Source organism: Empidonax traillii, unplaced genomic scaffold (assembly GCF_003031625.1).
Source record: "Empidonax traillii isolate 1590-97213 ecotype Southwest subspecies unplaced genomic scaffold, ASM303162v1 scaffold290:size645333, whole genome shotgun sequence".
In the NCBI taxonomy this organism is placed as follows: domain Eukaryota; kingdom Metazoa; phylum Chordata; class Aves; order Passeriformes; family Tyrannidae; genus Empidonax; species Empidonax traillii.
This window is the reverse complement of record NW_020955483.1, coordinates 459,160-474,183: the sequence shown is the minus strand read 5'-3', so window position 1 is coordinate 474,183 and position 15,024 is coordinate 459,160. Positions and strand designations below refer to the sequence as shown.

Here is a 15,024-nt window from a genome sequence, read left to right as displayed (position 1 = left end):
AGTGGCAACCCATGTTTTTTACCCCCTTATCTGTGAGAAGAGGGGTACTTTGTGTGAGGTATTACCTGTGGTATGTCGTCAGTTTAGGGAAGAAAGAACCTCCCTGACCTCAGAATCACGGCTGGAAGTTTTTTAAACTAAATTGTTTGACTTTGCACTAAAGTAAATTAAATATTCTCACCTAATCCCTTAGGATGGCTCACCTACAACCTCTGCACTAAAGAAGCAGTTACAGGAGACCTGATGAGTGGTAACTTCTTAAATCTCTCCAGCTGTACCAGAATGTCAAGTGAATCATAGCCTTCATATTCATGGCCTGACCTGCAGACCTTGTGACTGCTGAGACATGTCCAGGGCCAACCTGCTTGCTGAAAATACCCATAATCCCTACAGACATTCCTACACAGGATACCATAAACTTCAGATTCATTAGAGCTTTCTTTACTGTCCAAGTCCCTTGCACACTTAACCACCTCTTACATGAACTGTGTCACCAGTGGGGTTGTGACATGCTTGTCATTCCAATAATTTTTAATGCTTTTCCTAAATGGCACAACTATGAGTATGTAATATAAGAGTTGGTATAAGCATGAGTGGATTTAGGAAGGCAATATCAAACTCAATGAAAAGAATCTTATCAGTAGGTTGTATAACGCAGCACTGCTCGTTCTAAACTCATTTTCTCTTTCCTTCCTCCCCTTCAACATCCAGATGGATGGAAAAAAAGAGCATCATAATCCTACAAGTACAGTAGAACAACTGGACCGGTTTCACACGTCATTTTTCCTGTGTCATTATGGACAGCTTCTAGTATGCCAGCTTCTGGGAGAGGTACTGGGGAGAAAGTCAAGTCTGATGAGAGTGGAGGACAGGAGAGGGTTATGTTTATTCTTTCACGTAGCTTTGTAGAACTCAAGAGGACGGTAAACATACCAATTATTTGCATGGGTGGTTCCACATCTGTCGTGGCTTCTTCCAACAATGACAGCAGTTTGGCTGATACTTGATGGACCAATTCAATGTTGCTAAACAAGCCATCCACGTCAAAGCGAGCAATCTAATGGAATACAAATATTAAGCAGCTACTGACAAAGGATAAAGAAGAACATTGTGTATGACGGACCTTCTTTTGCTATGCCCTGACTGTTCAACACTCCAGGAAGCACCACTTCTGCAAAACCTCATATAAACATCCTCCTTGTGATTTCAAGGACACATATACAGTTTTCAGATTAGTATAATATGGTTGACGCAGTTAACACAGGTATGTTATCAAGTGCTTTTAACCTTATTTTGAACTATCCCTGATCTGAAAGTGTTTAGCTAGAAAGGAAATAAATATTATCATCTGAATAAAGAAAAGATCCTTAGCAGGCTTTGAAATGTTTATTTACTTTCCCACTGAGGAAAACAATAGTTGACAGTGGGTTTTATTCCCTGATTAACACTAACTAACAGAGGCCATTACATAAACTGGGACTTTGGCAGTTTGGTGCCAGCTAACAGGTACAAAGACTTCTAGAAAGCTGGTATCATTTTAAGTTAGTTGTCCTATAAATCCAAAAATACAATCAAGGTCATATAATTTCCACTAAAACAAAGACATTGACCATTCTGTGTATTAATATAACCTAACGAGCTTCCTACAGAGCCTAGGCACACCACATGGATGTCAATGAACTGAATCAATTTATACCAACAGAAAATTTGGTTCTGTGCCCCTACTCGTTTTAGAGGAAGTAAAAAATTTCTAGGACGCATATTTTTCGTTCCATAGCAGGGCAATAGTTACTATTTGGGGACAACTGGAGATAGCCAGTGGTAATTTGCTAATATTGAGAACAAAGACAAGATCAATTTCATCATCCATATTAATACCCTCTGAACCTATCTCTCCATTTGGAACAGAATTGCTGATTTACCTAGCAGCTTACCAGATGCCAGGAGGAGAAAATTGCATGTTATTGTATCAGAATCAGAAAAATACTTTCAGTACTGATGCAGTTAATTTCTTTAGAAATATTATAGGGGCTAAAACATGTTTTATCCATTTGGAAATATGAAACAAATTCATTGTTAGGCCAATTTTCTAAATGCCATCCTTCTCTAAACACATTACAGACCTTCAATATGGCAGTTTATCCGAGAACTAGCCTTAAAACCGTACAATATTCTTAGAAACCTTTCAAAAATGCAGAGGTTATTAAATTAAGACAGCTATAATCTCTAAATTACTTTTCCTGTATACATCTAGCACAGGACTTCTGACCTCTTCCCCAGGACAATGTCTACATATATCCAAACTACACTGTGCATGGACACTTACACGGGTTAACATAGAATGAATGTTTTCAGCTGACTAAAAATGAGCAAAGGAATACAGAACTCTAGTCAAAAATCTCAAGTTCAGCCAAGGAATACTCTTGCTCAGTGCTCGCCAGGCTAGGGAGGGAGTCAAGTGGAGACTACTAAGTGGATGAACAAGTGAGGAGGAAGAAGTCAAGAACTCCTTAAAGTTACGTCATCAGATGCCAGCTCTTCTGAAAATGGGTTGTTCTTCCAAAAATGGGTTGGAACAAATTCTGACAGTTTTAGGAATGAAAAAAGGTCCTGCAGGAGTTTAAACAGCACAGAGTTCAGCTGACCACAGCACTTCCCAAAGAGGCATTGTCAATGTCATCTGAAGAACCCTTTGGCCTCTGCACCTGTATTTTGTCACTAGTTTCATAAGAAGCCCTACATAAAAAGTACCTGGGTTAAGGTCTATTTAAAATTATTTTTATTCCATATTTGCAGCAGATATCACTTGTGTAGCCTCTCTGAATACTATGCTTCAGGCCCCCAAAACACAAATCTTTCTCTGAACAATCTCTTCTACTCCCAGCTTTCAGCTCCACCGTTTTTCTACAAATCGAAAAACTGTTGAGGAAAAGGTGCTCTCTGAAGTCTCAGCTGCAAAAGAAAATGGGTATCATTGGCCTAATGAGATCTTTTGCCTGAAAGATAGTTTATGAGCCTTCCTTCTTAAATGTACCTTCTCTGTGTAGAGTGCAAATTTCCCAAGTGCTCACTGGCCTATCAAGCATGGTGTTTATCCACCACAGCTGTCTGAAAGGATGGATAAAGTTATCCTAACAACTGAATTTAAATTTGATGTATAAACTTGCTTTCTGCAAGGGCAGCACAAGTGTCAGGAGCATATCTGACCTTCCTGTCTCCTCACCAGAGCCCTGGCATATCACTTCCTGGAGTACTAGCTCCAGTACCATGTCACTCTCGTGCTGGCACTTGTGCTTGCATTAAGATTGTCCAAAAGCAGAATGTGGGTGAGTTGAGACCTTGACATCACTGCCCTTTCCTCTGCCCCCAGCACTCACCTGCTTGTTTCTCAGAGGCTGAACCACCTCCCTGATGTAAAGATCCAGGTTGCTGATATAGTCTTTCTCCGTCTGCATGAGTTCTGCGATGATTTTCACCCTCTTGGCCATCATGCATCTACTGACTTTTTCGTCGTCCTCCTGTGGCGAGGTGGCAGGGGTGGAGGACCCCACCTGTGGGGCCATTTTTTCTGTTTAAAAGAGAGAGAGAGATTTGAGAGGAGTGCACAATGCCTGCCCTGCACAACCATGGTGGGGAAACGTATCTGCTGCCTGCTGGAAATTCCCAAATCACCATGGAGAGCAGGAAAAGAAGCATAAGAAGTGGCAAACCCAAATCAGACTGAGTGTCATTCCATCTCCTTCCTCTAAAAGTGGACATGGGTTTGGCGAAGGAAACCGTCCCTTTGGCATTAAGAGGATAACCCATCACCAGCTCCCCCAGCTTAGATGTTATGTATTGGGGAGAAATTTTCTGTGGAGCCCAGGAAAGTCTGATCTTTGTTACGCTGAAATTAAAGGATAGCTGATGCCCTTCTCCTTTGAAAACACAGTCTTGGTCTGACATCTGTTATGATTTGGAGGATGGGAAAAAAATATGTTCTGTGAAACAAAAAGGCTGTTTACCATAAAAAAGCTTCACAATAATAACCTTTGTTTTGTACAATGTAACATTGAGTCTATTCATGGGAAACTGAGGGCAGCAAGTACTGGAAGACAAACTTTCAAATGAAGGAAACGTTAGTAACAATAATGATGAATCCTCTAATTCTGTTTAAAAATAATCTTTTGAAAGAGGCAAAGGAATTAAAGGACAACATGGGAAAACCTTTAATGATCAATAACAGAGATCACTGAGATCAGGATATTCTGAACTATTTTTCAATACTTAGCACCTAGAACATCTGATTTGTTTCAAATACATGAAAATGCAAGCGAGTCTTCTACGGATGGGTAATTTATGTACACTACAGGACCTGCACACAACCCACTTATCTGTAATGATGGTTTTTCCATTTGCTGGTTTGTAAGCCAACCTGCAGAGATCCATGTTGACTGTAAAAAGGGCACTGAGTTTTATCTGTGTACACTGACAATTGAATCTGTATTTTTCATGAGGAAACACACACACACAAAACCAAAAACAAAATAGTAAAAAACACAAGTGAAATATTTCAGAGGCTATTCTGGTGTTTTTCTGCTAGCCACAAGATGGTGCAGAGTACCAACAAAGATGCACACATCATTAGATGCTCAAGTCTGCATTACCCGGGTCGAGCTTTGACAACACGGGCTTTTATTGCTCAGCAGCAAAGGATGGGAATCTCCTCTGAGGATCAGACTGCTGCACCTTCGTGTCAACTTCTTGTAGGGAGTGTAACGAATAACAGCAAGCAGTATGCTTGCAGGTGCTTTGCTCACTGACAGCCAACATTGCAATCGTTTGAACTGATGGTCAAGGGCGAGGTCACGAGCACTCAAGTGAGTGTTGAGCAGCGTGAGCTCACCAGTACAACACCGGCCACGGCTGCAGATGATAACCTGGAGATGGACTTGTGGGAAACCCCATCAGCTTTCAGGACAGAGAGCCTTGAGCCACTTTCCAACAAGAGGTGTAAAATACAATAAATCCAGTGTATCATCTTCCCCAACCCCTTCTACAATTATGCTGACCACTGATTTCCAGAAAAGACAGGTTTGTTACTAATGCTTCTCTCACCAGGTTTTCTAATGAGACTGATGTGACCACAGTTCTTTTCAAATAGCTGCTCTGGGACTGCACCTCTGTCTCAACACCACTAGTTTTAAACAAAGAACCCAAAGAAACTGGGGGCAGGGGAGGTATTTAAAACTTTTTTTGTATTTAGATGTACTTCTCAGCTCTGAGTTTTTAGCCTTGAAGTCTGTATATAACAGGCGTGAACAGTGTGTCCTCAGACAATAAAATGGAAACATGAAGAGGATGTCTCCCCTCCACAAGGCCTTGGCTATCAAAAGAACTTTAAGTTGAATTTTGCCCCAGTGAGTCTGTGTTAGTGTGAGTGCATGAACTGCACAGGAGCTTGTGCTGCTGCAGAGCTCATACACCAAAGATGCTGTATGCTGGATAAAACAAACCCTTCCCTTACATTAGTCAGGAGAGCAAAATTGGTACCAGCATCACTTCAAAGCTCCCTCTGAGAAATTTTCTGTAGGAGAAGGAGACCACCTTGCCTGCTGCTGGCATGATAAACCAGCAGGTATTTTTCCTCCAAAAACTTAAATTCACAAGCAACCATGTACCCAATACATTTCTATTCGAGTTCTGCACCAAAATCAGGACTTTTTTTGAGATTGGGTGTGAAAATGTTTGCACGCATGTAGCTGTATGTGAGAGTTCAGGGCAGCTCCTGAGAAAGCACAGAGAGAACCAGACATACTGGAAGATCTCAGAAGTGTTGTTTTCTCTCTGATAAAGAACTGTTATGGTATCAGATGGAATTTTAAGGTAAGCACAAGATGCTGTGCAAAAGAACTTTCTAATCTCTTATTCTGGTGGCAGGGGAGGGCATTATACGAGCAAAATAAAGCCACTGTATCTCACTTCAGGTTGCAAGTCACAGTCCCTTGAGAGGCTGTTCTTTCAGTTTATGCCATTAGATCACCCTGATCAAATTTGATTCTTGAATTACGTCAGGGCTCATCTATTATCTTTATTGCATGATAGATAATAATGCTAGGAAAGAAAAGCTATTCTCAACAGGAAGAAATAATCATGAGAAATATCAGTTAGATGCTGTTTCCTTATAGAAAACATGTTTTTTCATAAATGTTTCCTTTTGTTAAATGTAATACAATTTTCCATTTTCACTCAATATGTTCAGTTTTTCATTTCAGGCATATCTGTCTCTACAGAATGCAACAGCAAGATCCTGAAGTGATGATTACAGCCCAAACGTATGATTTCATGTTCAGCTGATTGCTTTTGACCAGTTTGAGAACATTAGTAGCTTGCTGAAATCCTTGTGGAGTAAGTGAAAGTTTAATGAATGCACAAACAGCAAGTGCATATCTGGAATATAAGCACACTCATTTCTACCTGGTAATGTGTACCAGCCCTGGAACAGCTGAAGAGGGAGGATTAGCAGGAAGAGACATTGCTGAGGATTAACTGTTACATTAAGAATTTGACTCATTCATCCTTAGAGATGCCAGGTTTAGAAAAATGAAAAAATATTCCGTTGAATGGTATATTAAACAGTCACAACCTGAGCCCAGTTTACAAAAAACTAAGTGGCACTTCTAGTAGGCATAAAGATAAAAAGTAGAATGCAGTGTTTGAATTGTTGCTTTGTGATGTCAGCTATCTGCAGGAGCCACCTTTTGGGAGGACTTTGCTTTGGAGAGGAAGGTGATGACTTTGGTTTTCAAGCTGTGTATTTAAGCACATGGCTTTAGTTGCACGCAACAAGACGTTCACTATGTGATGACATGGACAAAGAAGCCACATGTCTTACAAAAGCAGTTTCCTGCAAGTGTGAAGTCTAAAGATATCCCCCAGATGGAGACATGCCACAATGCAGCAAGAGCATTGGAGGAACAGAGCTTGCAATGTGCAAATGCAGCAGCTCTCCTGTAGGCCCAGGGGAGGTACTGGGAGACCCACAGCAAGTGACCGGAGGAGCAGCCATAGCAGCTTTGCAAGACCTATGCATGCGTATTTCCCTGGTTTTCACACCTAGAGAGTGAGAAGCTCCGAGAGGTCTCCTCTATCCATCGTTCCAGGTAAGATGGTCTGGTTGGGTATTACATCCACCCCTGGGAAGGGAACCCATCTAATGCTTACCACGTGGAACTGATGGCACTGGCACAAAATACAGGAATGAGTACAGTGATGTTGGTGAATGGAGTGACCAACAGGCCTTTCCATTGCTTAGGCAGCATTCAAAGGACGCCACACTCGCACTGTACAGATATGAGGATTTCACCTGGCACAAGGGACTGGGGAAGGCATAAGTTATCAAGGTATAACAAACAAATTACAGCATTACTGTGTTTTCACATATAAAACATGGGGCTTGTATCACTCTGGATAAAGTTATTCCTCAGTGAAAGCAAGTCCTCAGATAGCCTGTACCCTCAGATAACCTAGCCATTACACACAGGAATGTACACCGGCTTTTATCAGCTGGAATTGGGAATGAAATGCAGGCAGCCAAGTTTAGAGACTGCTGCTGTGGCAGCTTTCCTCTCCCCCCTCACACCATCTCTCTGGCTCTGCCCTCTACATTGCTGCTTCTGCTGTAGGTGCTGGGAAGGCTGCGGTCCACAGGGACACTGGGATCCTTGGAAGTGAGGGAGCCTGAAATAGGACAAGCAGTGGGGAAGGATGAAGTGACCCACAGTGTGCAAAAAAAGTGCATCACATGAGCCAACACACAAGGAGTTTTACTCCAGACCCCCACCCCTTGTGAGGGACCACTTCATAAGGGGTGTCCTTACAGTTTTGCACTGCAGTTGTTACAGTGCAAACACGGTGTGAATTAGATTGCTGAAATCCAAGTTCGGCATTAAAATAGTGAAGGGTTGGGAAAGATTTGTGGAAAACCTCTTTCTTCTTTTTGTCTCAGAGACGTGCATAACAGCAACACTGTTCAGAAGCAGGTTTGTTGTGTACAGGCTGTGAGCTACACATGCAAAAAGCCCCTTTCCTGAACCCAGCAGCAAAGTACTGCAGGACCAGAATGACCTTGCACCTCTATTCCTGGGCAATAGGTTTGCTTATAAAATCTGCATCAGAGACTTCCTTCCAATTAGGTCATTCGATCTTTGATCATTTTTCTGTTCCATAAAATACAGAAAATATTTACATTCAATGCGCAGGTTCTTTCTTCAATTCCTTGACAGCAGACTGCTTTAATTATATGTGTGCTGACAGGACTACAGAGAGCTCCCATGTGACCACTGTGGAAGGGAAGAAAGCTTATCATCAGGTGACAGAAGAATGCCCTCATTGTTAGTGCCAATACTTACAAATAAACCTTTCCAGTGTGTCATATACCGGCATAAATATACCACTCCTGTGGCACTGAGCTAGTATGTTAATGAAGTTAGAACTGAGGAAGGGTTGTACCTGAACCTCTTCCCCTGGGACACACGTGCCTCAAGATTTGGGGTGGATTAGCTGTACAAACCGTGAGCTGTGTGGCTCACAGTGGAAAGTATCCCAATTAATAAAATGTTTGCTAATATGCTCAGAGGAGGATCTGTAAGCCTTCTTGGGTCCTAGACTTCACTCCTTTACCCTGGCTGCTGTTACCAGTTCTGCTGTGGTAGCTCCTAAGAGTCCTGAGCCACACAGCAGGGCTTGGTTGTGTTAAGTGCTGTGCAAACACAGCAATACAAAATGGATTCTGCTCTGAAAAGACGAGCTCATTTCCCAGCCTGACTGCCACTGCAATAAGTTCAAGGAATAACTCCAGCTTTATTGCAAAGCAAGTTAGCAGAGTAACATCCTCTGAGCTCAAATTTGCATGGGAGAAAATAAAAGTATTTGTTAGATCGTGACTTCTCATCACAGAGCACAAGGGGGTATTTTCATTGAGCCATCTCCTGCACTTCAGAAAATAATCCAGGCTTTTACTCCTCACTGTACTTTAGCAAACCAGCTGCTCCAAAGATCATTGGATGCATGCATTTTGCAGTGAAATAGGATATTATCTATATTGTAGTCCATAGAAAGTTAATCAGTAAGTACAGCTCAAAGCAAATAAGGAACTGAAAAGAGGCACAGAGGATCTTTACTCCTAGTGGGAGGTACAAGAAGCTGAGTGCATGAGCAGCCCATGCAGGAAGGAGTGGCAAGCTCTGCAAGCAGGGAGGAGCACGGGATGGAGAAAGTTGCCCTCCTCGAGACAGAGCTAAGGGAAATGAGTTGCCTCTGACTGTGCTTTTTTATACCAAGGGATAGCACCTTTCCAGGAATTTGTATCATTTCTATGTTTCTATGTCACTTCTGGTGTTGGTTACTTCTCATGACTACATTAGAAAACACTACACAGAAAACACGTGGCATTCTGGATTCAGATACAAGCTCTGAGGCAGTATACTATGATAGCTGTGTGATTTGAATCACTGTCTATTGCAGGTATGTCACTGATGCATTTTAAATTGAAATGTGTGTAAATCATTTACCAGGGCAGTTGACCCATTCATAGCTTAAGTTATAAAGGAGTTAATATGTAATAATTTGTAAGACAAGGAGTATTTTCAAGGTATGCATTGTCTTGCTGAACATGCAAATGTGATCTTTGATTCCTTCAGGAAACCCACCATTTTCTACCGTTCATTTTTCACAGCAAGTGCAAGTTTGGCATATGGTTATTAGCAAAAACCAGCAATTCGTCCAAAACCTAACAGACAGTGAACTGTGCTTTAAATTCCTTTTTGTGGTTTGCCCTTTTTGGTTAATAGCATCTATACCCATGAAACATTGTATGTTAATCTGCCCCGATCTTGCAAACATTTATGTGCTAATAACTATATCAAGCAAACCCTTTTTACCAAAATACATAGGTACTCACAGACTGGAAGCTTTAGATTAATTCAAAGACTGATTCCAACATTAATACAATACATAAATATTAATATAGCTACTTTTAAAGCTCCTGCTGACGGATTTTTTCTGCAGAAAAGAGAACAACTCCTACCAGCTAAACATCTATAGATAATTCATTTGAATATAGAGGTGCTAAATACCACTTTGTGCCACTGCTTATGGAGACCAGCTAGTTCTTCATTCCTCTGGAAAATACAAATGTGCAGAATTTTCTAGTGAATGCAGAGCAATGTCACAGGAGCTCTGTCTTAGTTCTTATAATATTATTTCTGCATTCACCACAAATGCTAGTGAATATATCTTCCTTAACCCCATTCTTTCCTCTTCAGAAAATTGATGCTTCTGTCCAGCTGATGGAAGAAAAAAAATGTATGGGGCTCGATCACGGCATTCCTGGACTCACCTAAGAATGCAACTACAGCCTGGGTTCCAAATGACTGCATGGTTATATCATGAACCTGACATTTGATAGCAATCACCTTATTTTCCTCTATCTAAAAAGGGGCTGCAGGCATTTGGTTATCTCACAGGATGAGCTGAAGTAGAGGCACTAACGCTTGCCAAGCTCCTTGAGAATAAATAGTTACTTTGCATCTTATTTCCTTTTTTAAAACAGTAAAGTTAGGAGGTGTTGCATGGCCATTCACACCAGATAAGGTATTGAATAGATGTATCCAGTATAGTAATTAACCATGAAAATGCTTTCTCGTATTCTAATGATTCCTTAATTTTAAAGTGAAAAACACTTGCAGAAGTTTTCACCTTTGGCAATGCCTTTGTGCTTATGTTTGTAGAGTGACAGAGCAAACCACCTGGATTACCCTGGAGATCTGGGTGGTAGGCTCTCTTTCTCGCTCTTTGTAGAAAACATTTTGGATTCTGTATAAAACAGCAAAACTTCAGTGAAATCCAAGGGCAGAACATGAATTCTCTGGAGTTTTTGTGCTTGTCTTCTTGCTCTCTTGTTTTTGTTTGGGTTTGGTTTGATTTGGTTTAAAGGCTTCTATTTGGGGACCCATGTTTCCAACACACTAAGCAAAGTATATAAACATATACTTCAGAGCTGCTGGAAATGGCTGTAGGGGGCAACAGTTTGGTTCTTACTCAGGGAATCATTTAAAGCATACAGAGGGCTGGAAGGACCCTTGAGAGATGTCTCGCCCATGCTTCATCTTGCACAAACGTACTGCAGTGCTAAAGCAGGGATGTGTAAGGACACCTTGGTTCTCCTGCTCTGCCCAGGTTTCCTGCAGAGGCGGTGGTCCTGAAGCCCCTGACTTTTAGCTGTGGAAACCTGCCCCACTCAGAAAAGATTCCCTTCTGCAGAGTTTGCTGCTGTTGCATCTCTCTCTCTCTTACACATCCTTGTCTGTGCTAATAACAACTCCAGCTCTGCAGACTATATGTTAGAGAACATATTAACAGGAGACTATAGGAGGGAGGGGCAACTAAACACTGAGTTTCTCCAGCAACCTGAATGGGAAGCAAGTGCAAATTACCATTTGTTTTTTGTTTTTGTTTGCAAAGCATTTACCGTTCATGGGTGATCAGAAAGTCCCGACCTGGTGATACACAACAGACTACCTGTCACCAACAGAGCCTGTGTTTTCTTAACAAGAAAAAGCTTTGTGCCAACAGAAACACTTCCCTCACCCTGAAGTGAGCTCTGCATCCAAGTGCTAGCGAGAAAAACAAAGAAAATAAAGGTGTAGGATCATAGCACATTTTCAGCCCTGGCAGGCACCACATTAGGTCCGGGATCCGTGATCGTTATCAGATTCCGGCACATCTAGCTCAGGAAAATTTGATCCAGGTCAGGCCTTGGCACACAGCTGCATTTCTTTCTATGGCAACTGTAAATATACTTCATGGGAATTTCTACTGCCTTTGTATTTTCGCTCTGAGGACAGGCAACCTCTAATCCGATATAAAGCCTGCAGGTACCTTGTTAACCTATCATTTCTTGAACAAAAGGAAGCAAGTGGAGAGAGCTGATACCGGACCAGTGCTTTGCAATATGTGGCCGCGGCAGTCTCAGCTGGTGGCAGGAGATATAAAGCTGGATTTACCGTCTCCTTGGACTGCTGCCATAAACATAACCTCACATTCTGCCATGACTTCTTAGGCTTCCCCCCCTCCTTTGGCATGAATATGGCCATCGTGACACGGAAAGATCTCACATTTTTTGCTGGATACTGCTCTGATAACCTTGAGCTCACCTGGGCAACCACATTCACGAGTTACAAAGTGTTTTGGTAGGACGTGTGCCAGGAGCTTGCCTGCTCAGCCATAGCAATCCATGCCTGTGCCCTGAAACACCCCTGCCAGATCCCTGAAGCACAGGCCTGACTTTACTGAATATTTTTCATCTCCTCATTGATTAGCTATCACGAGGAGGGAACAGCATAATTGATGAACCGCTCTGTTGTTCTCAGCACATGCAGCCCCCTAGAAAACCTATTATTTTCAGGCTTATTACTTTATTTTCTGCTTTTATTGTCTCTTTGAAGCAATGCTACTTCCTAATTAACTGCATCAAAACCATAATACAAGTATTTTTCTATTTTATTTCCCCATAACGGATTATGGTCGCAAGAGTAAGTGTCACTAGGTAGCTATATGACTATTAGTAATATACACTTACAGTATAATACTACTCAAATCCTGCACTTGTGATGGGACTCGTTGTTAAAAGACCCTGGAAACCCACAGGAAGTCATCAGTTGGTGTTCCAGAGCACTCTCAGAAACAGCCATTCACATTCTTCATGCTTTTCCTCAATTTGTTGAGGAATTTAATTAATCACATTTAATTTTTGATTGACAAGCCTAATACTGGCATACTTTACTAGAATTTGTGGTCCAGATGCAATTTGGTTATTTGAAAAGAAATCCTCTCCATAATGGTATAATTTGAATCAGTATATCCATCCAAACATTTATTTGGACATACTTAGTTCAGGCTTGTAAAAACTGTGCAACAGATAAACACATCATAAATCCTGATACTTTTAACTGAGGAAAAAAAAAAAATGCCCTTGATGCATCTAATGACTTGGCATAAAACCCACTTGATACAACAGCCAAAGACAGGTAGGACAGAACCATCCTATTTTCACATAACAGTTTGTGCTGCAAATGCATTCTGGTGATGAAGGAGAAAGATCTTGGTTGCATATGCGTTTTGCAGAACTCAGCAAAACCTTAGATTATATTTTGTGTCCTGTCTACACAACACAATTTAGAAAAATTAGGGGAAACATTTCATACCCTGGAGGTGAGGGGTAAAGGTGAGAGGGGCCATTCTCATTCCGACTATGAATGCGTGGCGGCAGAGATGACCATTTCCTTCTTTATCTCAAGGCTGCAGCCTGGAGGGCATCGAGATACCACCCCAGCACAGAGCATCCCTAGCAGCAGAGCACCAAGCAGGCTTCCCCAGTACCTTGTAATTTTTGGCTGTACTCTGTCCTGTCGGACTGACTCCTCCTCAAGGTGTCATGGTTCCCGGCGGTGGTGGTGCTCTCCACCACGGGCTCTGTCCTCCTCCTCTCCCCCATGTACAGCTTGCTCCTCAGCAGGGCCAAATTCCTCTTCCTTCCCCCCACGCCTTCCTTCCCCGGACAGTCCATGCTCGCTTTGCTTGGTGGTGCTGGTGGTGCTGGTGGCAGGGTGGGCAACAGCTTGATTTTCAGGGAGCTGAACTCACTGCCCAGGTGAAGGCTGGTTGCTTTGGGCTTGATTTTGGAGCAGGGCTCCCCAGGCTCCGCAGGGCCCCGGGCTCAGCCCTGCCACCTGTGCTGGAGCAGCTCCACCCCCGGGAAGGTGACGCCCCAGGCAGCGTTTGCATTCACCTGCCTTGTGTGCAAGCACGCCTGGCGGGGCCGCTTTCAGGGCCAGCCCCAAACCGCGGCCATTCACGAATCCTTTCCCTGCTTCAGGGCACGCTCCTCGCCCTGCCGCAGGGCCGTGGGTGTCGGCACCCCGAAGCGGGAATTGCATCATCCTGACTTTCTAGCAGAGAGATGCCCGAGTGCGGCAGGGCACTGCCATGCTTTCACCAGGCCCATTCCCTCCGTGCACTGCAGGGGCAGTGGGAAGCAGAGGCAAGGCAAATGGGAAGGGGAGGGCAGCCACCACGTCGACCCTCACTCCTTCTCCTTCCCCTGGGCTAATGCCCAACTGGCATCCTGGGCAGGGCCACAGATTGAGTTGCATCTGCCAGTCCCCCGATCCCACTGAGAGGTGTAGCTTTTGGGCTGGAAACTCCAGATCTGCAGGTTTGAAAGGAGGCCAATCCCCCAGGCCAATGAAGAAAGGGGCTGAGAGGGGACAAAAACCCCTCGGGAAGGTGGGAAGCAGTGTGGAGCTGACACTTGTTTCAAACCAGGCTCTGTCCTGCTTTACACTACACACAGAGAGGCCAGAGCCAAGGCAAAGCCTGCCAAGGACCTGTGCAGGTTGCTACAACAAACCACCGTGCCCTGATGGCTGAGGAACTGGACACCAAAACACCTGCTTCTTGTACCTCTGGATCAGCCCCTGGAAGAGATCTTATTATCCTGTCTGTTAGCAATAGCCTCTGGCACACATGGACTGTCTAGTGATCCTCTGTAGCGCTGGTCTAATCAAGCTCATGTCAAAACAGCAGGAGTTTCTGGCATCTAGGCTTGGACCGGACTTATCCTGGGAAGAGCCCCAACAGCCATCAGTAGCAATCACTGCTGCTGCTGCTGTGATACCCAACCCCGTGGCCCTCGATGCCACAGGAAATGCCTGGTGGGAGCCCCGTGGTGCAGCCTAATCGGTGTCAGTCTCACACACAGTCATTGCCACAACATCTGCCAGGGGACAAACTAATGTCCCTCTGACAGACGCTGGCAGAGCTTACAGCTTTAGTGCTGCCACGCTGTGTCCCCAAAGGACTGCCTAGTAAAAAAACAAGTGGCAATAAAACGTAGTAGTGTAACCTCATTTCCAACTTCTATTTTTCTTTACAAAGCTGGTCCTGTGATGCAACCTCCTGATCAAAGACCTTCATTTCTACCCA

At 43.3% G+C, this 15,024-nt stretch overlaps 1 protein-coding gene across 1 annotated transcript in view; it reads right to left on the bottom strand.

Annotated features, from left to right (window-relative positions):
* The window catches only part of ARHGEF38 (Rho guanine nucleotide exchange factor 38), a 36,160-nt gene extending 22,554 nt beyond the window's left edge, over positions 1 to 13,606 (bottom strand). The window contains exons 1-3 of the mRNA XM_027890506.1: positions 13,420 to 13,606; positions 3,378 to 3,568; positions 934 to 1,057 (exon numbers count right to left, since the gene is read on the bottom strand). Of these exons, the coding sequence (XP_027746307.1) occupies positions 934 to 1,057; positions 3,378 to 3,568; positions 13,420 to 13,606 (502 nt within the window). The remainder of the gene's footprint in view (positions 1 to 933; positions 1,058 to 3,377; positions 3,569 to 13,419) is intronic.
* Between the last annotated feature and the right edge of the window lie 1,418 nt (positions 13,607 to 15,024).